This window comes from Manis pentadactyla, chromosome 5, assembly GCF_030020395.1.
Source record: "Manis pentadactyla isolate mManPen7 chromosome 5, mManPen7.hap1, whole genome shotgun sequence".
Classification (NCBI taxonomy): Eukaryota; Metazoa; Chordata; class Mammalia; order Pholidota; family Manidae; genus Manis; species Manis pentadactyla.
Genome location: NC_080023.1, coordinates 7,267,399 through 7,290,440, shown reverse-complemented (window position 1 = coordinate 7,290,440; position 23,042 = coordinate 7,267,399). Strand labels below are relative to the sequence as shown.

At 44.1% G+C, this 23,042-nt stretch overlaps 1 protein-coding gene across 3 annotated transcripts; it reads left to right on the top strand.

Moving 5' to 3' along the window:
• Window positions 1-434: 434 nt before the first annotated feature.
• Window positions 435-17,594, top strand: ZNF518B (zinc finger protein 518B). Of its 3 annotated transcripts, none has more exons than XM_036921110.2 (3): window positions 469-581; window positions 2,897-3,256; window positions 10,965-17,594. In XM_036921110.2, the coding sequence occupies exon 3, from the start codon at window positions 11,163-11,165 to the stop codon at window positions 14,409-14,411; it is 3,249 nt and encodes a 1,082-aa protein (XP_036777005.2). In that variant the 5' UTR covers window positions 469-581; window positions 2,897-3,256; window positions 10,965-11,162; the 3' UTR covers window positions 14,412-17,594. The 3 variants fall into 3 exon arrangements, with proteins under 3 accessions (XP_036777003.2, XP_036777005.2, XP_036777004.2); XM_036921109.2 differs by having other exon boundaries at window positions 2,824-3,256; XM_036921108.2 differs by lacking the exon at window positions 2,897-3,256 and having other exon boundaries at window positions 435-581.
• The last annotated feature ends 5,448 nt before the right edge of the window (window positions 17,595-23,042 follow it).

Below are 23,042 nucleotides of genomic sequence, written 5' to 3'. Positions count from 1 at the left end.
CCGCCAGCTGTCGGGAGAGTTGGGATTTGAACCCGGGACTTGCAGGCCGTCTCTTTCACTATTGCTCTCAAGAGGAAGAATTTGGAGGCTGAGACCTGAGCGCCTTTTCTCTCGCCTTCTTTTAAAGGCTGCTGGACTTGAAGCTTCGCGCGGGCAGGTAGCCGCTGCGCCCTGCGTCCTGACAGCACGAGAGCACAGCGGTCTCTCCTCAAGGGTGCCCGGGGGGAAGGGGGGACACCCACGGTGGAAGCAGGGTCAGCTCTCCTCTGGCAGGGAGGCTCCCGGAGCCGGTGGGCATCGGGCTGAGCACGCAGCGGCCGTGGTCGCGGTGGGTCGAGCCTCGTGCCCACGCCTGGGGCTGGGGGGAAGCGCGGCGCCGCGCGGCACGGACACCGGCGGGGGCGTCCCAGCCTTAGGGACCTCGTCACCGCAGCGCTGCAGCCGAGCGTCCGCGCCGCAGTGCGCACGCGCGGCGTCGGCCCCGGCTCCGCCCCCGAGTAGGGACCTACCGCGGGCGCGGCGGCAGCGGCCTGCGGCCGGCGGTGTAGACGCCCCTTCCCGGGACCGGACCCGCCGGCCGGGTGAGTGGCCGAGGGAAGGGCGAGGGCTGCGGGCCGCGTGCGCCAGGCTGGCGGGCCGGGCGCCGCGGGGTGTCGCGGGCAGGGCGCGGCGCGGGCCCTGACGGGGCCTGGCGAGGCCGGACGGGGCGGGCAGCCCGGGCAGGGCGGGCGGCCCGCAGCGCCGCGTGCCCGCACTCCGGCCGGCGTGGCGGAGAGGAGGCCGCGGACTGGGTGCAGGGCGGGCCGGGCCGGGCCGGGCGGCGGGCTGGGTGCGGGCGAGCACGGACGCGGGGCCGGGGCGGCGGGGCGGGTCTTTGTGTCGCCGCCGCGGCCCCTCAGGCTTGTCCCGGGCGCGCCGGGTGGCGACCTCGGCGGCGGCGCCCTGCCGCGGGCTGCGTGTGGGGCGCGGGCCCGGCCTGCCCGCCCCCTCCCCCCCTCCCGCCCCCAGCGTTTTAAACGATGCGGCTCCCGGAGAAAGTCTACCGGTCGCCCGAGCAGGAAGTGTCGTCAGGAGGCCATTTTTAAAGCCTCCTGCGGGCCTCGGCGGCGAGCGTTGACGTGGTTCGGTTTCCAGCGGTAGAAGAGCCCCGCGGGGCGCGGGCCCGGGCGCCCCCGCGGGACGCCGCTGTGGGCCCTTTGTACCCGCGTAGCCCCCGCGCTGTTAGACGTGGACTCGCCTGGAATAACGTGCACCGTCGGTGTGAGCGTGCCAACAATAAACTTGAAAACCAGACTGGCATCGTCTTTCCTTGGGAGTTTCGGGTGTGTGCCCAGGGGTGGGCTTGCGCATCGAGGACCTGTGCGTCTTTTACTGGAGAGCGAGCGGCAAGGGGAGGAGAGTTGGTAAAGGTTTGCCTTGTGCCAGGGGCTTTTGGCACTCTGGAACCTCCCTTCCCAGTGTCCTTTTTATCTTGTCTTAGGGTTGTTGGGCACTTTAAGGCCAGGAAACAATGCAGGGTGCAAAAGAATGGACATTTCTTAACCGGAAGGGGAAAGTCAAAGGAGAGAATGAAAGGAAACACTTCAATGTCCATTTACATTGGGTACTTAATCTATCCCATTAAAATACCCCTGACTTTAAAATGAACAATTTACCAACCTGACATTAAAAAATGTGAACTACTGAGCCCTTTATCCTGTTTTAACAGTCTACACAGTTAAGCTGTAATGCTGCGTTAGAACCCGTAAACGTTCTCTCTTAAATTTAGAATTGAAGTCACAAAGAGTAAGACAGACAGAGGTCTCCAGGAGCTTGCAGTACTTCCCTGTAGAAGAGCAGAAAGAGAATAGGAATGTATCTCTTTATCTATGAATCACATATGCAAAGTTCAACCCAGCTGCAATGTGTGTACATAGCAGGAGATACTGGCCAAGGGCTCTCTGGAACCCTAGCAAACGGTTGTTTAGAAACCGGTATCCTATAGTCTCTAAAAATGCAGTTAGAATGTTTGACTTTTTTAGTTGTATGATACAGATGTTATGTTTAATGTAGGATGCATTTCTTAAACTTTTTAAAAAATCTTGGATGTAATAGAGCCTTGAAAAATAACACTTTTGCATGATTCCAGTTTTGGTTATGCTGATAGCATTTATTGCAAATGCATTTTGAAAACAGGACATTATTTCATTTATTCTGCCTCGATGTGTTCTGCCAAGCTAATAAAGATTTTTAAAAATTAAGTAGCATTTAGAAAAAGCAACACATCTACTTCTGGCCTTTTTGCCTTTAAATAAGGGAATGTAGACAAGTTTTGGGGCAAGAGGAAGAACAAAGAGCATTTTTATAATTGTTGCCATGAACGCTGAAATTTCTTTCATTCACTCACCCATTCATTCAACCAGTCACTACTGAGTGCCTTCTGTGCCCAAGCCCCTGTGCGGTTTGCTGTGACAAACAAGGTTCTCACCAGTGAGGTTTCCCGGTGTTGATTGTTCCCAAGCTGCCTGGCATAGACTGTTTTCTTTATTCACAAACTATTACACAAACTCAGCCAACTGCAATTTCCAGGATGCGTCCTTGGAGTGGAAGGGCTAGAGACCATCTAATCCAGACATTGTCCTCATGGTGTGGGGGATTGAGGCAGCATCAGAATTACTGAGAATTTTCCATCACATGCCTGAGGCCACCCCAGGAAAAAGGCGGTATGATCCATTAGGTCACCTGAGTCCTAGGAAGCCTTTTTTTTTAAAGCTGCCTGTAGTCACTTTGCCCCGCACCTCTGTTTGAGAAGCACTTTTGGGACTCATTCCCCTTATTTTCCAGAAGAAAAGTTCCTGGAGAAAGCAAGGCTGCACAGGCCAAGGACTTAAACCCGAGTGTCTGGCTTCTGTTGCAGGGTGTTTCGTGTGGTGCTATGCGGCCTCCCAGGCTCCTGAGTGTAGAAGCCAGACCGGGGCTTGACGCCGTGTGACGGGGTGGAACTCGGTGTTGAAGAAGAGAAGGAAGAGCCTGTGGACTCTGCGTACTTTTGACTGACATCTGCAGCTCCATGGCCCCAGGCCAGAAGTGAGAACAGTGCCCAGGTGTCAGCAGGTGCTGGAACTTTGGATCACTGCCTTCCCAGCAGAGCAGCAGAAAACAGAATGAAGATGAGACGCTGACCAGCTCTGGGACCTTAGAAAAGCCACACGGCTTCTCCAGATCTATTGTCTTAGAAGCAGCAGACAATTGAAGGTGTACTTTGAATAGTGTCAAGGTAACGTATGAGTCTGCTTCTGCAGACACCCTTCACCTGGTGGGTCACGGTACTCCAGGACTGACCAACACAGGCAGCACTGAGAGCGTCCTGATCAGAATGTTGGTGTAGCATTTGCTACTTTACTGAATCTGCCCATTTATTATTTCTCTCATCTCCTGTTTTACCCCTTAAAGACAGCATCCTGTGCCAGGGATGAGGGTAAAACAGTTCTGGTTTGTGTTTGCTCTGATTCACCATGCCAGGCACTGTGCCAGAAACATTTAAGTTTCTAAGAATCTGCAAAGTACTTTCTGTCATTGCACACGATAGAGAGCATCAGTGATGATGTTTCCAAGGTCAAATGGTTAACCAGGGTCTACCTGCTTAACCACCCCATTACAGTCCAAGGTGGTGGCCTTGCTCCCACCTCCAGGCACCTATGGGTGGCCTAGGTATATAAAAGATGACACAAGGTGTTAATACTGTTCTTGTCATTCCCACACACTCCTCCGCACCTGTAATGTCAGGTGATAATTCTCAACCTTGGCTGGGAATATTATCTGTTTCGCCATTATGGCGAAGTAGCCTTTGCACCTGGGAAGCTTTTAAAACTCTTAAAGCCTCGCTCCTCTCCCCCAACCCCCACACACAGTGGCGCCCAGCGTCACTCTTTAAAGTTCTGCAGATAATTCTGGTGTGCAGTACAGTGACCAGCCATCCCAGGGACCTTTTTAAAAAAATAAGTTTAACATCCTGGGCATATTACAAGTTGGTCACCCTAACGCAGCCAGAGGACCACTGGTGCAGTAGGAGATACTTCTTCTGTTTGACTATACTTTTTATTAAACCTTCAGTCCATTTCTTATACAAAATTTGGTTTCTTTTTAGGACCAAAAGAAAAGGGGTGGATATACAAAAATATGTTTACTTCATTTTTATCAATCTGAAGTCACTGCATTTAATAACAGAATTTTGTAATATTGCCTATACTACCTTGGTTTTGCTTTGTTTTTTGTGTGTGTGATACAAGAGCATTTTTGCCCCTTTATTTTTCCACATACAGAACTGTAAGTTTTAGACAAAACTCTAACACCTGTCATATCTTTCTTTTGAAAGTCTTTCTCTTTTAAACTGTGGGGGCATAGGTAATACCTTCTTCCTTTGTCTTCTCATGAAGTCTCAATAGATGTGCTCAAGTCATCCCAAAATAACTCCTTTGTAGACAGGCAGTGGGGGAGAAGATTCTTGCCTGCAGCCAACTGAGAAGCTCCTGCTGCCGAAGACGTTTATCTCCTCAGACTCGTACTTGAGCTGAGAGTTTCTGCTGCTTTGGAGATTACTGGATTCTCCTTACGAAGGAGCCTTACAAATATACACTGACTTATTTCCTGATAGCACTTGTAGTGTTCACCGAGCGTAAGGTTACCTGGCTCTCTGCATATACCTTTTCCTCCCATCAGCCCTGTAAATTAGGCATTATTCCCATTTAACAAGTGAGAACACTCAGGCCCTTGGAGTTAACAAGTCCACAATCGCACAGCAGTCAAGTCAGAGACCTAGATTTTGGACCTTGTTCTCAGTATACCAAAGTGACTGCTCCTTCCCCTCTTTACTCTCCTCATCTGGAAAACAGAAGAACTCAGCACAGGGGCTCTTGTTCAGCTTTTTTGCCCTGTTCTTGGCCTAAGTGATAGACTTGATTTCATAAGGAAATACTGGATTCCAAAGGTGGTACATTACTCAGCAGCATTCGGAAGTCTTTTTTGTCATCAAGATGGCCATCAGTTTGCAATTCAGTTATTTCTAAGTGCAAAGTATTTTGGCAAAAAGAAAACAATTGATGTTCTTCCTTGTTCAGACATCTATTTCCTCATTCAGTTCAATTCTGATTCTTTTTAATGGTATGAAAAAATTCTTGCTGAGTGATGCAACAGTTTCATCCTAAATACCATCCTACTTGAGAAATGTTAGCAGTCCACATTACGTTGGATTTTTTTCCCTGATCAGGTATTACTTGTCCACATTGTTGTCTGCTGGGCACTTCGGAGTAGAACGTTTTAAAATTTTGTTCACTGGAAAGCATTAGCTAATTTAGCCTTTGCTGTGGCAAAATAGACAAAAGGAACAGATTAAATTTCTGAGCACCTGTGCCACTAGCCTGAGTGCCTTGCATACATTAGTTTGCTTCTAATTACCCTTTTAGTTTGGTGATGATAAAGCCTGTTTCCTTGCCTGATGCTGAATAGAGGGAAATCATGTGCCAAAGGACCAGCAAATACAGGACAGAGTCAGAGCTTGAACTGTAAACCTTCCGCCTATGCTCCTCTCTTCATGGGAATAGCTGCTACATCCCCGCCCTAGCAATGGATGTAGAAGCCGCCATGAAAGGATTTCTGGGAAGTGCAGCTTTTGGATGGGGAAACACATTGAGGAAGCTGTCAGTCAACTGATACTGACTTTTCATAGGCCTCTCTCGTGAACGAAAACGCATGTGATGTAATTGGCTAGCTACTTTTAAGGTTAACATCTTGCATGGAAACACGGGGATATTTCACAGTTCAGCTGGGCTTGGAGAGGGAAAGGTGGTTCAGTAACTAGCTTACATACAAGCTGAAGAAGATGTGATGAGGACTCTTAGAGTGAAAACATCTTTTCCATCGTGACTATAAGCACCTGTTAGCCCCTTGGCTGCAAGGCTAGATGGATCGATTTGCCCCAGAGGCCAGTATCTGTTACGCTGTACAATCAAGCAACTACAATTAAGTTTATAAATAATTATAAAGTGAGATTCAGTATATATTCTGAAAAAGCAATTGCCAGCAAGCCTATATTTTACCCTCTTTGACTATTAGTGATTGGCGTCATTCTATTTTTTTCATTAAAAAAGAAAAATATTTTTAACAGCTTATGATGCATGAGCAACTTATCTAAGCTCTTTATTCACATTATCACAATTACTCTTCGTGACAGCTCTGTGAGGTAGGTACTATTACTGTTTTTGTTTTACAGACGTGGATTTGGACAGTTTGCCCCAGGCCACACACCTAGAGATGATGGGCCTGGGATTTTAAATCCTGTGATCTGATTCCAGACTCTGTAGCTTTAAACATTAATTTACTGCTTGTTTTTCTTGTAATTCTGTGGAGCATTTGACGTTTCCAGTAATTAGAAGTCAGATGCTTCCTCCTTAGTAAGAACTTAACACAACCGTCACGGTGTTCGTAGCCCCCAGTGACACCAAACTGGCCCCTAACAAACTCAGGATTTTTCTCCACATGCCCCCATAATGAGTCTTTAAGAAACCAGGGCAAGTGAGCCCCACGTCAAAAGGGAACCCGCCAGCAGCAAATCCGGCACTTGGGCCTTTTCCCTGTAAGGTAAGAGTGTGGAGAAGCCCGTGAGTGATGTGCGGGGCTGCTGCTCTGCAGCCTGTGGCCCTCTGGTTGGTGCTGTGGATAGGTCTGCGCTACAGAGCTCACTGCGCTGTCAAAAAACAGCTTAATATTCAATGACCCTTGTATGTATTGTGTCCAAAGTTGTTAATGCGAAGTATTTTATGGGTTTTTGAGACCCTATCTTTAAAAAAAAAATGTTTCTAGTTCTAAGAGGCCAAATGTGGAGGTTTTATAACAGAGGTGTTGGGAGTTTGCAAGCAGGTGAACACTGATACTGGTGGTTATAGTGATTTATTGAGTCCGTGTCAGCATCAGGCTCACACATGGCCCTTGATCTACAGTGTTTTATATAATCCTTGGTCGTCGGCCCATTGGGCAGTAATTTACCAGGATGACCCAGCTTCACAGGTGGTTGTACCAGAGTATGAGCCGGGTAGAAACTTGTGTGGAGGGCGCTGGGGGCTTGGGAGCCTGTTACTCGGGTGCCTGCTGCAGCCTCAGGCGTGGCTGTGGGTAAAAAGCAACATCAAAGCTATCTTAATTCTTCCAGGCCACTGTGTCCACTCACCTCTGTTCCAAGGTGTTATATCTGAGAACCTTTTCCCCCACAAAACTAGCCACACAAACTGTAAAGGCCAAAGGGAACTTTGCTTGTTTTGAAGAAGCTTGACATCTTTGTCACCTGCACTGAAGGAAGCACCAGTGTAGAAACATTGCATTATCTTGAGAATGGTTTAGAAGCCAAGAAGCTTTCAAACGGGACATTCAGTCATGTCCTTGATAGCCTCCCCATTAAACTGTGTTTGCTGACCACAGCTGCACGCTTCCTATTGGCTCTTGCGCCTGTGGATTCTTAATTCAGAATAACTGCCGGGCTGCTTTGTGGAAGCATCTCCAAGAGGACACTGTGTTCCTTAGTCAGCATAGCTGGCTTGGTTAATTTTCTAGGGACTTTCTCCATCAGGATGTGCTCTACTTTTTGCTAATGTGCATGACCTTATATCCAGTCTATCTTAGATTTGAAGTCTCCAGTTTTAGGAGGAATGACACCTCCCAAGTTTTAAAAGGAACTGTAGAGAAAGTGGCAAAACTGCCTTATGTAATATTTGAAGAGTCTGAAGAGGCTGGGAGAGGTGCTAGAAAGCTGAAAACGCTCAATTGGAATCCTGACTTGGGTGATGCTCCAGACAGAAGCATCTCATCACATGGTTCATTTGAGAACTTGTTAGGATTGCTATGTAAGGTTTATGTTAAGTTGGTAAGAAGGCTGTACCAGACAAGTAAGTTACTTTCTTTTCTTTCCTTCCCTCTTTTTCCCTCCTTCTCCTCATCTTTCTTCTCTCTCCTTTCCCTCCATCTTTTTCTCTTAACTAGTAGGATTATGAGACTGGTGGATGAAAGACATACATATGACTGGTCTGCTAATCTTTTGAACAGAATTGAGAATCAAGAACAGGTGAGAGAAGAAATGTGCGGATTAATAACGTGCATCAAGGATTAAGTTGTTTCCTAGCTCCAGTCAGGATACAAGAAAGTTACATGGTGGCTGGTTTCAGTTGCATTTAAGGGCAAATTCATGACGAAACTATGTGAAAATAAAATTAGCTGCCTAAAGAGGGAAGGAGTTTTGTTTATGTCAGCATTAGACCATCAACTAACTAGATAACTGTTGAAGCTGTTTAAAGGATTTAAATTTTGCTGGAAGTTTCAAGCAGTGATTTCTACTACTTGTGAATTACATGGAGTGCTTTTACAAACCACAAATGTCTCTTTCCTTCCAACACCCCCACCCCCTTGAGATTTAGATTCATTAGCTTTGGGATGCAGCCCAGGAATGTTTGTTTTAGCCATGAATCTGAGGCTTCTCTAGAATTGGGGATGTTCCCTCTTTAAAGCCCCTTTTCAGCCTCTGCATTCTTTGGGCCAGTGGGTTCCTTAGGTTCTGGGTACAACCGTTGTTTTAACAGCTTCTATTGTAACAGGATGAAGATGCCAATGTGAATATGTTGACAGTAGTGGCATTCTTAGACAATGAAGTCTGATTCAGGGATTAGCCATGTGAGACTGGTCTTAGAAATCATCTAGATGAGCATAGATGAACCGATGAGTCATCAAATGCAAATGGCTGGGTTGCCTGAAGTCACTTGATTGACTAGTAGAGGTTCTGGGTGTCGCTCCTGCCTCCCTTCACTAAAGCCAGTTTACAAATTTGGAGAATAAAGTGTGCGTCAGCTTCTACCTAGAGACTCCTCTGAAAGTTCTGCCTGCTGTATGTAGTATGTACCAGGAGTGCGGTGGAAGGTGAAAAGCCCTCGGCTTTGCCCAGGCTGATCAGTTTGCCAGTTTGAGGTTTTCATGTCTGTCCTGTTCACAGTCCCCTTGCATAGGTATATGTTTGAACACGGAGGGAATAGATGGCACCTTGCAACCCCACGGGCCTCTGCCCACTTGAGACATCTGAGTATTACATTACACACACACTCAGGGCAAGTCTGATTGAATCCCTGGATGCCACCAGGGCTTTACTGCATGCTGGGACTTGCTTTTGAGAGGAGGCAGCTGCCTTTGGTAAAAGGAAAATAGGGGAGGCAATGCTGCATCAAGAGAGAAAGCTTATTATCAAATATGGTGCTTTCCAAAAATGCTCTGAAAGGGCAGATTTTATGCTGGATTCAATATGCAGTCATTGTTACTCTTGACTCCACAGTGAGGCCTGCTCCCCAAGTCAGCCTTTCAGACTTACTTTGTATGGCTCCTGGTCTGTTAGCAGTGAGAAGGAAGCTGATTTTTCTCTCCTGTTGCTTCCCATCCCTGAACAAACACTGAGTGCCTCTGTGTGTCTCCTGACACTCAGGGAAACATTTTAAAATTTCAGAAGTATTCTTACATGCATTAGTGTTCCAGTCATCCTGGCAACACTGTGGAAAGAGGTTGGATAAGTGTCCTTAATTCTAATTGCCAGGTGAAAACATTGAAGCTCAAAAGGTTTAAAGTTTTTTTTTAGGTCATAAGAGAAAGGCTTAGCAGATTCCAAGCTAGAATGGCTTTTGTTTGGCTCCTAGTTATGTGTATTCTGGAGGAAAAAAATGTATTTAAAGATAACTTTTTTATATAAAAATTAGTCACTGTTCACACATGTATATGCTCTAGAAAACATCGGCATCTCTGCTGCCACTGTCCAGCCACCTTCAGTCTTGCACCTCAGCCTCTCTACTGCCATCACTTTAACCTAACAGCCTCCTGTCATTGAAGTAAAAATCAGATCAGCATGTCACTGCTCCAGTCCCCTGGGTTCTCTTTCTCATGTACAGGAAAAGCCACATCCTATGATAGTATGTCACAGGTCCCCAGTTCCCTCTGACCATATCAACTGTTCTTCCTCCCACCTCCCCTCCTTGCTCACTGTGCTCGTCTCGGCCTTCCTGCTGTTCTTCACATGTTCTGGGTCCACTTTCCACAGAACTTTGCCTTCTCCACCTGAAACACCCTCCTTCCTGCCAGCCACTGTGCTTGCTGCCTGGCTGCCCTAAGCTCTCACTGTCAGCACATCGCAAGGCCTTTCCTGACCCCACGCCTCCATGTCCCAGCCCTGCAGCCTCAGCACATAGCTGCTCCCTGTCCCCCTTGCCCTGCTTTATGGTCTGTTCTCCCCAGTTACCTCCATCATCTGACAAACCACTAGGTCACCGTTTCCCTTCTCTGTACCCTAACTTGCTGCTGGTCACTGCCCTGTAGCCCCGAGAGCAGTGCCTGGCACTGGAGAAATGCTCAGTAAGGTGCTGAAGGAAAATGTACTTGGCTACTGAATATGGCCAGTGTATCGTTGACTCTTACTACTTGTGAAAGCAAACAGTGTATGAGAGAGAGTGGGGACCCACACTGTTAACTGCCCCTAATGTAGAAACAACTGGACACCTGAACTGAAGTTCTGGCTCTGCTTCTTGGTAGTGTGTTTAAAAACTGAAATGCCAGGCTGTATAAGGTTTTAGGCTAATAGGAATTTACCTGTGACATTGCTAAGATGCTCTCAGTGATGCTGAGAAACAGCTTTCACTCATCAGTGGCTATACTGAATGACTATAATGATTTCCTTGTTCCTGGCATATCTGTGTTTATGGTTGGTCAAAGTGATGAGTTTTAGGGAGCTGAATTTGTTACTTGCCAGCACTGTTGTATTCTGTATTATTAGGAGCATGTGTCTAAGATCATATGTTAAGATTTAGCATAGAATTCCCAACATGATTGAAATGTAGGGTATGTTTGGAAATAGCATACTATACCTAAAGTACAAATATTAATCAGCTTTATTCTTTCTCTTTTTCCCCTTTTAGTGTTAACCTGCAGTAGCAGAGAATTGGAAGCAATCCTATTTTGGGATCGTGTGCCTACTGTGGTCATATATAAAAAAGATAAGTATGCTCCCAGGAAGTGGCTGCTTCCCCTTCCAATCACAGAACATATTGAAGGATGCCGCCTAACGGTTTTATCATATCAAGTCTTTTCTGGATTTAAGTGGACATTTTCTGGAAATGCAAATAAAGAAGATGAAGGATATCGGACAGCAGTTATATACTACGCAAGTGAATGACAGACACATTTCCCTGACCATGTCGCCCAAACAGCCTAATGCTGACAGAGTGACTCGACTAGACAGACAGGAAGCTCAGAGCCTTTTGTATCAAGGCTCAGAGGCAGAGGCTGCCATGATGACCATTGCTACATGTGTGAAGTGCAAAAGTGTTCACAAAATCCCTCTTCAGGATTTGAAAGAGGGTGCCGGACAAAGCCAAAAGGAAGACAAATATGTTTGCTTTAAATGCAGCCTTGGTGTTGCTCCACCCCATCTTCATTTTGTGAACAGTAATCCCAGTGCTGTTCATGTAGGAAATAAAACTGAAACCATCTCAAGTTCTGTCAGTAACAAATTTAAGGTAAGGAACTTTAAACCAGGCAAATACTATTGTGATAAATGTCGATTTTCCACAAAGGATCCTTTGCAATACCGGAAGCACACACTTCAACATGAAGAGATTAAATTCATCTGTTCTCACTGCAACTACATTTCCTACACAAAAGGGGAGTTTCAGAGGCACTTGGTGAAACATACAGGCATATTCCCTTATCAATGTGAGTATTGTGACTATGGTGCTATTAGAAATGATTATATTGTCAAACACAGGAAAAGAGTACACGAGAGGGCTGGTGGAAAGCGGCCCCCCAAAACTGTGGCCAAGCTGGAGCCAAAAAGAATCAGCACATCAAAACAAAATGCAGAGCTTTTAAAAGCTTCCCATCCAAGGACTACATTTCAAAACAAGTTATCAGATCAACTTTCAAGGTTCTCCCTCCTGACAGATAAAGACAAAATGCACAATATTACGCTGTTACCTGAATCAAAGGAATACCAGAAGGATGTGGTGTGTATTCCAAATAAAGTGACCCTGTTGGAGCCAAATGAAGTCAGTCTGTTTGAGAACAAAAGCGTGGAGGTGGAAGTGTTATCCCCCGCAAAAGAGCCGGTGCAGCCGGGAATGCCGCTAACAGTTGTGGCGCCTGCAGAATTAGTGGTCCCGGCAAACTGTTTAGCCCAGCTGATAGATGTGAAGGTTGTCAATGGAACCCAGCAGCTTGTTCTGAAACTGTTTCCTCTTGAAGAAAATAATTGCCTTGAAGCTGGTGGGGGAGATGGGGGCAATTCTGAGTATATAACTAAGGAGAAGGGTTCAAAGGAACACGGACACATGGTTTCTGCAGAACAAACGAAATCACTAATGATTGAAGGGAATGTTGGAAAGTTCGCAGGCATTGGGAATCTTCAATCATCAGTTCAGAAACAACTTCAAAATGTGAAATGGGTAAGGCCTTATGATTTTTTCAAGTCAAATTCTAGTTTACACAACCATGGGGAATCCCTTCTCAACTTTAATACAGTTGCAGATTGGCAAAAAAAAAGTAATATATATACACATAGAACTGCTTTTCCTTCTGTTGCCTTAAAAGGTCATTCTCCATCATCTGTAGTAAAAAACAGCATTTTCTGTGGTCTTGGAACTGCATCTAACCCTTTTCCATATAAAGCTGCTGTTCCTTTTACTGAACATGGAAGAAATTTACACAGTGACTCACAGCAATTATTTCCTCTTGCTGCATCACCTGCAACCATTTCCTTCTCTGGAGAAAAGGGCTTATTGCCTGTTAGTAAAAATGACATGGAATCTAGAAATGAAATCAGTATTCCTATAAAAATGGTTCCGTCTAATAGAAAGCTGAAAGACAACCAGGCAGAGGAACACAAGGCCATTTCACATAGAGACCACGTTTCTTCTCAACACAAAAATGAGTATTTACACATAAATTTTACAGGAGAAGATAGAATCAGACCTCAGCAGCCTGCAGATAAACCTGTGGAATTAAAGAATTCTGACAGGACTAATGACTCTTTCGAAGGCCCAGTCATCTCATCAGTATTTTCTCTGAGCTCTGGATCTGAAAATGTCCCTGAGGGGGTTAAGTGGAATAGTTCAACATCTAAAATAAAGTCAATTGAACTCTTGCGTAGAAAGATAGCTCAGCTAATTGAATCCTGTGGCAAACCTTCATCTTTGGCTGCAAGTAATGCACATCGTCGTTGTGCAGGGCAGACATCGAAGGTAACTTCGAAAGCTACCCCTGAAGGTATTCAAGAAATCAGTGTGTCATTTACTGGTGCTGGCTATTCCAGGGGCGTGCTCCAGAAACCTCACGGTGATGGTGGTGGTAACGGACAGCTTGCTCGTCAGCAAACGTATCCACAGTTTGTAGAAGGCAGCAGCAGGGAAACTGAAAGCAGAGTGACCAGGAAGGCTCATGCTGCTGCTCCAGTATTGATTCCCAAAGGGGCTGTGTTGAGGGTTCTTAATTCCTCTGAGGATGCGCACATTATAGAAGCTACATGCGAAGCACCTGTCAACATACCTTGCAGTGAGACACAGTTAATAAAACCCATTCCATTCTGCTCAACAAAGCAGACAGAGTCAGACTTACAGCCCTTGACATGTGAATATGGGCCAATAGACATGTCCCAAAATCTTGATACATCTCTTCAGCCTAAACCAAGAAAAGAGAGTGCTATTTGGAGCACCATGCCTAAAAATACTGGCCCCTTGCACGGACCACAAGGAAGCAGTGAACTGAGTAAGCAACGGAAAATGCTTTCCACAAGTCTTCCTATAAGTAAAACTAAAACCAAGCAAGTAAATTCATCCAAGAAGAAAAGTAGACTTTTGGCTGATCCCAGCCGCTGTCTCAAGGATCCTTCAATCTTTCAGGTTGCAAGACAACTTCGACTGATAGCAGCTAAGCCAGACCAGTTGATTAAATGCCCACGCCGGAACCAGCCTGTCATTGTGTTAAACCATCCAGATGTTGACTCACCAGAAGTGACCAATGTGATGAAGGTAATAAACAAGTACAAAGGAAATGTCCTCAAAGTTGTCTTATCAGAGAGGACCAGGTGTCAGTTGGGCATTAGAAGGCATCATGTTCGGCTGACCTACCAGAATGTGGAGGAAGCCAATCAAATAAAAAGGCAAATGATGTTGAAAATGAAACTGAAAAAAGTTCATAAAAATAACTACCAGGTGGTGGATTCCTTGCCTGATGATTCATCACAGTGTATATTTAAGTGCTGGTTTTGTGGGCGGCTTTACGAAGACCAGGAAGAGTGGATGAGTCACGGCCAGCGGCATTTGATAGAAGCAACTAGAGATTGGGATGTTCTTTCTTCGAAGGGCAAATAAGTAAAAAATTGGCCTCTGAAGCAAATTGTTTTCTTACTTTTAGGTTATTCTGGTTTGGGTTGTTTTGTTTTTTTCCCTCACTGACTCAGTAGGAGAAAAGCAGATTGTAGTGATGGAAGGTTCATTAGTTTCTTCAGATCCCTTGTAGGAATGTTGAGAGCCAGGGGTCCTAACCTGAGACACATGAGTGGACCTTGGAAGGTACTTGAAGCCCCTGAAATAATGCGCACAAATTTATGTATATGCATTTTGCTTGAGTGAAGGGAAACTTTCAGGTATTTTCAGTAGAAGCTGAGACTTTTCTTTGTTTAGCACCCCTTTTTCTGAGTAGATAGTAAGCTTTAGTAATCCATTCAGAGGGGCCAGGTCAGTGTTTTACACGTGATCTTTATATAAAAATGCTACTGAAGAGTTAAACCCATGTTTTGGTGTATACATCCTTTTTTTTGCATTAATTTACTGAATATTTGGTACATAATGGGATTTATATATTCTACTTTGTCAGTTATCTTAAATTTTGTTATACAAAGTGGCCACTCTTAAATCCCTCACCCACTCTGCAGTCTTCATAAAGTGTTCTATGTGGCATAGAGAGTTGTGCTTTTTGGCCATTCTAAAGAATGAGTCCAGGGGTTTGCCTGAATTTACTAGTTCAACAGCAGGTGTTAGGGAAAGAATAAAACATTTTCAAGCTTTTGCTTGCTTTTTAAATATCTTGACTTAGGATAGGTGGGGAGGGAATGTACCTTTTTGCAAAAATGGTCACAGGGAAAGTATCTAAAAGGAAGTCTCCTGTTTGCTCTTACCATTCCCACAGACATAAAGTAAGTAACCTTTTTTAAATGTGAATGAACAGGCTTCTCACAACATATAAAAGCTTGGGAGACAGATCCAGGGAGGGCTGTGAGGGAAGTGTGGCTTCGTGTAGTTCTCACTTGGGAACTCATCCACAGGTGGCGGGGAAGGCTGCGCACGCCACCCTTTCCTTAGGGCCCAGACCCCACCCCAGGTCACACCCCACTCTCTCTCTGCCAGTTTTCAACAGCCTGCTCTGGAATAAGCTCCCTACTCACCTCCTGTCCCTTTCCTTTGGTGCCCTTGAGGCCCCTTAAGGTTTCCCTCATGAAAAAATACTGGAACTGAGAAGAAATCAACAAAATGGAAACATCCCACCATCTTTGTTAGGATTACGGGAGCGCACGCCTGGTCTTGTTGATAGTAACAGTCTGCTTGTAATTTCTCTAGTCAGAGCCGTGCTTTTCCCACTTACTGCTCACCTTTCCCAGGAAGCAGCTCTGAGAACGCTCCTGCTCCCCTCGATACCAACACTGTCGAGCCTGGTGCTGGTGTAGACGGCACCTCAGAGTGCACTGGAGAGGGCCTCCCTCTGCACCTGGGCAGGTGGGCAGCGCGGCAGGTACAGCTCAGAAGGGATTTGGGCCCTCCCTCACCTGCAGCCAGCCAGCCAGCCAGCCACCAACCCGCATGAAGAACAAATGGCACAGCCACCGGGCGGCCAGGCGCCTGTGTTTCCTCCCTTCAAGGACGGCCCCTCCCTTCAGGAACCTAGTCGGTGAGTCAAAGCGGCGCTGTCCCATCTGAAAAAGACCAGTGAGACTTCTGTTGGGAAGTGAGCTGGAGACTTCCTGATCTTCTCTTCCACGTGGGAAATTCAGATTATGCTCTGATAGTGGGGATTGTAATTCTTTGTAGTTGGTTTGCATTACCGATAATCAACATTTCTTGTGTATAATTCAATACATAGCCATTAATTAAATTATTAGTTTTTACTGAAATTTAAAATTTAGGTTTTTTTATATGTGTATAAATGTGTGTACACATATACGTATTTTTTACCATATGAAAACTTCAGTAGCTAATTTTCTCATTTCCTATTTTATAATGAGATTATGTGGGCTGGAAAATATAAAATGTTTTATATTCTAGAAATTTATTTTGGAAGCACATTTTTATAACGATCTGTTCTCATTTGTAGAAAATGAAAGCACAGTAAGTGATGGGTCTGATGTGTATGAACAAACAGGAGTCGAAAACCGCAAGCTCATTTCGTTACAGTATTTCATCCCTGTGCATTTCTAGTCAGTGTTCTTGGGAAATGGGTTTTGTGTACCATTTGACCTACATAAAGGAGAGCATTCTGAAGTGTTACTCACAGATCTGTGCCCCTCCGGCACGAAACAGGGCTCCTAAGATGTTGACAGGAGAAGATACTGATTTTCATTTTTTTCTCCTATACCTCACTGCTTAGTAGCATCTTTCCTGAAAGGCTAGACCATGACCTTTCAGGAGAGATGAGCATGAATCAGATCAGAGTGTTAAATGTCAACATAAAACATTTACACTTTGCAGCATCAACTATTTTTCAAGTATTAACTAGAACTCAGCTTAAAACTTGTACAGAGCTAAATTTTGGGGGTAGAAAATGTAGCTAAGCTTTTTGGGATTTTCAGAACTACAGTTCTTTTTAAGAAATCTGGGCTTCTGAAAGTCAAAAAAAATGAGAAAGCAAACAATGGCTGTCTTCCGTATATAGAGAACTTCAGAAAATAACACATAGGTAGATGTCATGAGACAAAAAATGATTTCTGACAGAACTGGAGAGGGTAGGGGCAAAAGTGTGTGAGGATTTTTGAGCTCTCTCGATTTTAAAGGCCCTCTCCACACTAAATTTTTATTAATAGTACTTATAAAATAATTTTTAGAAAATTTTTCTTACTTTTGGGGATCAGAAATGAGATAATCTTGTTAAATTTATAATATGACAGAGTGAAAATTTTAAAAACTCAAATACACTGTAATAGATCCTGTTTTACTCAGATTTTTATCCCCAGCCCAGAATATTTTGTGAGCCCTGTTATGGGCTATTTGTTGAGCTAAACTGAACACGACGTATTAAGCCTCAAAAGCTCCGGCCCTCTTCTTTTGGACATACTGTGTAAGCCCCCCGGAAGATGAAGATGTGATAAGTGCTTGGCCTTTGAGATTTCTGAATCCGTACATGTCAATATGAGCAGAAAACAAAATACTGCATAACATGTTTTAACCATTATTGTAAGTCCTGTGTTAACAGTTTCTGTGTTGGCTGCTCTGGTTTTGAAACACGTTTGTTTATAGATATAGAAGTTGGCATAAATTTTGTTAAATAAAGCAACCGTAAAATTTTCTTTGTCCTTTGATTTCGGGTGTTAAAAACAGTAGCTGTTTATTACACAGCCTGCCTTGTAAATGTTTCTGAATCACGTAGTCATCGTTCTGCCTGACATGGGTGCTTCAGTGCCACCAGGACATACTCTGAATTGGACGGACTGCTGGCCGACCACATGTACCCTGAGATGAGGCCAGGCAGCTTTTTTGTTGTGCTTTGGCTTAACTCACGAGAGCTGCTGGTTTGGGCCGCAGTGAAAGTTTTCTTACTGTGGTCAGTGGCCTCGTCACAGAACTTACGTGGGCACTTCTACCCTTCATGTCTGGCCTCCACTAAGAGGGCCCTGGGTGGAGAGTGTCCAACAGCTGAGGGTCCTGCGCTGGGCCACGCGAGTGTAGTTGCAGTGCGGATGCCATTTATCCAAATGTAACTGGTCCCTTGCACCTGATTTCACACATTTGAGAGTATGAGGATATTTGGAGAGGGGTCTTAACTCCCCCCATCTCATTCCTTGTACCCGAGGAGTCAAAGAGGGAAAATAAGAGAACTAGACTTGAGATGACTGGGCAGTTCCTGAGGGAAAAACAAAGAGATGTGAGTTGCTTAGATCAGCAGTTTGATTAATTTATCATCGAGGATGAGTCATTATCCTCTAATCCTTTAAATTCAGTCTAATAAATTGTTCTTGAGGGGAGAGTAGAGATCAAATAGGGCAGGGGAAGCCCGAAAGGGGGCTTGTATGAGGCATGGACTACCAGGGGCCGCTGTACTGTGAATACATCGGGACCTTGGGCAGAAACTGCCTTCAAGGCCAAAATGCTAGGAAGTGCCAGTCACTAATCCACATTTTATTATTAAGGAAAAGAGAAAGATTAGTAACATTTCATTCATCAGCTTTACATAAAGATGAGTGAGGTAATTGCAGGACAGGGCTTGGTCAGGAAGCACCACGGCACCCCCCCAATACACAGCCCACCTCTTCAGTAAAGTTCGTTGCTTTGCAATAGGAAGAACCTGCTGCTGCCACAGGCTATGCTCAGCATGAATGCCTGCTTAAGGTTCCAACATGTATTAGACACATTAGTTGGAATGAAATGTCATGCTAAGAACTGTGGACTTAGACTAGAGCAGTGCCATCCAGTAGAAATAGAATGTGAGCCATATATGAATCTGAACTTGCTGGCAGCCACATTTAGAAGTAAAAAGGTGAAATTGTTTTGCTTGATCCAATACATCTAAAGTGGTATTTACACATTTTCGATCAACATAAAATTTGAAGTATTTTATGTATAAACACATTCCCATACATACATGCTTTTTAAAATAAAGTTCAGAAGTCTGGCATGTATTTAAACTTAGAGCATGTTTCAATTTTGATGCTAAATTTTCAGTACAATGAGAAGTAGTCCTACCACAACACTTAAGATGTGTTTAGTGGGATGATTTTATACTTTAAGTTAAAAACTTTCAGTTTTTTAAGTTAAATAAAAAATTCAGTTCTTCAGCTACTCTAGACACATTTCAGGTGTTCATGAGCCATACATGCCGAGTGTTCACCATATTAAACAGCACAGGACAAGGGAAAACACTATATTGTAAATACTAGCTTGTCTGAGCTTCTCGATAGGAAGAAGTGGATTTTATTTACGTATGTATCTCTAAGTCTAGGGTAGGCTAGGCTAAGTTTCACTAACTCACATTTAGGGAACTCCAGTTCTGTGTCAGATACTGTATTAATGCCCAGCAATTGCATTTCTAGGTCTGCACCTTCAGAAGATTTGTTGCACATGTGACTTTTTGAGGTTATCATTTATTTTGCAACCCTCATCAGTCAACCAAAGAAATACTATTTCTCACACTCCAGTCTGAGAAGGACCTGGTCTAATAAAGGGTACTGTCTTATAGCCGCACCACCTGACCCACTTAGGCTTCTCCATCACTGTGGCAGGGAGGGAGCAAGAGGAGAGGTTCTTGCACAGGCGGGGAACAGCACAGCACTGCCACTCAACCTGTCGGCCAGAAGTGGCCCCACAATCTCCCAGAGGCCATGCTGTCACAGGTAACAATAAAATCTATAGGTTGTACAATCACGGGCTCTGTGCACAGAAGAAAAGAACAGTGAATTGGTTACGAATGGCTGAATGCCAGAGGGGTATAAGTGGCAATTCCAGAAAGCAACTTGCAAACCTAATAGTTGAGAAACGGTAACAGTCCGCCAAGAGCTGGTGAAGATGTGGAGAAACAGGAACTTTAACATACTATTTGGCAATATCTTAACTTCAAGCAACATAATGTTTTCATTTTCATTTCCCTGGTTCCTAGTGAAACAATATACTTTTGCAAGTGTTTATTGGACATTTTAATTTTCTGTGTATGGCCTGCTGGTATTTGTCCATTTTACTATTAAACTATTTGTTTTTTTAACTTTTAAAATATATACTCTGGAAAAATCCATGAAGAAAAACTTTTTTTCATTTAGGTTTGGTGTTTCTTGGCCTTGATTTTAGAAATCCTTCCCTGCCTTGAGGTGAAAAGATAGTCTTTTATATTAAATTTGCTATTAAAAGTAAGCTTCCATATGACAATGGACACTAATAAAATACAAGCTATCAGCTGTAGGCTTTGTAAAAGTCTTTTTCAAAAGGATCTGGGCCCAAATATTTTTATGTGGAAAATACCTGCATTAATAGATTTATATTCTCACAAAAGTCAGTTTCAGGTGAATTGCTCAGTTGTCCTGACCCCCATTACTGGAAAGTGTATGCTTTTTCCCCGTGTGGAACACACCTCCATAAATTCAGACTCTGCTGTGAATCAGTGGCTGGTCTCTATGCTCCTGCATTACACTGTTTATTCTGATTCTTCTTCAAAATTAAGTCCAAGAAGACAGTTTACCACTGATAAGGGTATATTCAAAGCGAGCAGACTTGCCCTATCAGGTACCATAAAGCCACAATAATGATTTTGGTTATTCTCAGCTCTTTGCTCCTCCAGACGCATTTTAAAGTCAGCTTGTCAATCTGTTAAGATTTTGATTGGCAGAGCATTGACCTTACAGATGCATTTGAGGAAAATTTACGCTAATGGGGATGTGTTATTACCATTTAGCCGGGCAAATGGTTTGAAATTGTAATAGAAACAGAGTTGTGCCAGACCAATAGTGTTTTATAATTTATTCCCTTTATTTTGGGAAAAGATACTGTTTACAGGTAACAATATAATCTATAGGTTGTACAATCAATTAAAGCCATTAAGAAGGAAGAAAGGAAAAGAGTTTCAGACCAGCACTTGCATATAAGAGTTTAGCAAAATTGACAAGCATAAATTCAGTATTATAAAATCAGTTGATTTCCTATAATCAACAGTGGAAATAGCTCATGTAGGAATTCTCCTATCACCTTTTCTAGCCAGCAGTTTAAGAAAGTCCTAATAACCAAGGTAATATGAAATTAAAAATTTCAATGTGCATCCTTGTATTTTCTACATAAGGAAAAGATAAGAGTTTAAAAGAAAGAAGTACTGGAAGAGACAAAAAGTTTCCTTAGTTTCACCATTTCACTTAAGCTTAATTTTTGCCATGGGTGTTTGGAAGATGTATTCTATCATCTTAAGTCAATTTCTTTATATCCGTAAGTCACTTAGATTTTTTTTGTAACTGTATTTATTAAATGTATGTAATAAATATATTTGAGATACTTCTCTTTTAAAATTCTAATGTGGTATTATTACTTGAATACATTTTGCTCATATTAAGTCTTTCCCATATACTACTGAGTTCTACACCAAATCCTTTATAGTGCCTCGACCCGATTGCAGTGTGAGTGTGTGTGGGAGCAGGTCTTCCCATGCAGACACCAAGCAATTCTTGAACACCAAGTAGGGTATCTGAGAACGTAACTGTGAAGCTATATGCCCCAGACAGCACCAGGTTCCCCCAGGTTAAGGGCTCCATCCTACAAGCCTGCCCTCCACACCCCACTCCAGATGCCACTCAGCAACCCTGAGCAATTGCCTGTGCTTCTGACCAGCCTGCTACAGATTGGAGGTTCCAAGGAATTCCACCTTAAGCTCGATTAATTTGCTAGGGTGGCTCACAGAACACAGGAAAACATTTAGGCTTACCAATTTAATAAAGGATATAAGTTAACAGCCAGATGAAGAGATATGTAGGGTAAGTTTCCAAATAAAGGAGCTTTTATCCTCGTGGAGCTTGGGGCCTGGCTCGGTGGCACATGGAAGCAGTCTGGTTCCCCGAGCTTGGAAGTTCCCCCGAAAAAGGGAAGCAGGAGGAGGGGGAGGAGGGGTGAGAGAACTCTCCTCGGGGGTTCTGGGAGGGCTTCATTGCATAGTGGTGATTGACTACATCACTGGCCACTGGCTGATTGAGCCTCCAGCCCCGCCCTTGGGTGGGATCCGAATGTCCCTCATTAACAGGGCAAGACACCCTTTTCATCTTTAGGGCTCTGAACTGTTCTCAGGAACTGTGGATGAAGACCAAATATACCTGGGAAATATATGTATTTGGTCATCTGAACGGTTATCTATTTCTTATTAAGTCAATTACACTATTCTGTTCAATTCTATATCCCTAGAAAAATGTAAACAATAGTTATGTCTTTTTGATGTTTACATACAAGTCGGATGATGCATCTTATGTTGTTTTGTGGGACACATAAATCTATATGCCATTGTGTGCACAGACTACTTCCTCCATTCACTGAGTCAATAGAGATCATGTAGTCAGTCACTTAGAAGGTGCACATCAATAATATTCTTAGATAAGATCTCACTGAGTCCCTGAATGCAGCCCACAAAACATTTCCAAGCAAAGTCCCCTCATCCCAAGCGTGCTGGAAGGCATTCCTTCGGATGGACAAAGAAGAGCTCAACAGCAAGTGGCACTTGGCAGGGAATGAACCTTCACCAGGTTGTAGAGAACAGCCAGTGTGCTGCTGCTGTTCAAATTTTCATGTCTTCAGATGTTTCTCAGGGCACTGGTCATTCATTTTTCACGGATCTAGTGCTTAGCACTATCTGGGCTCACCCCTTGGCAGGACTGAGGCATGCCTCATCTGGACCATATTTGGGGTACCCTCACCTTTAGGGGACCTGAGGTCCCAGATGGAAAACCCATTATACAAAGAGTTGTCTGATAGCCACACCAGGCCCATACTAGTTGAAATAATCTGATAACAAAACTCAAGTTCCTAGTGGTTTAGGTTCAGTGAAGATTTATGTATCCTGGTGGGAAGCCACTGCAGTGCAGGTTGGACAGCATTCCTACTAACCTTGTCTTGGCCATATGTTTCAGATGGCAAAGAACAAAAAAGAGAAGGTGGAATGGAGGGGAAGAGAGGGCTGGCTCTTAATTGCCTCAGCTAGGAGGTGACACATGTCATACATGAGGTAATCCAATGGCTGAAATTAGTCCAACAGCTTCAACTAACCTCAAGGGAGATGAGACA

Excerpts from the sequence above, each read along its gene's own strand:
- ZNF518B (XM_036921108.2), top strand. The coding sequence starts at position 11,163 with ATGCAAATAAAGAAGATGAAGGATATCGGACAGCAGTTATATACTACG.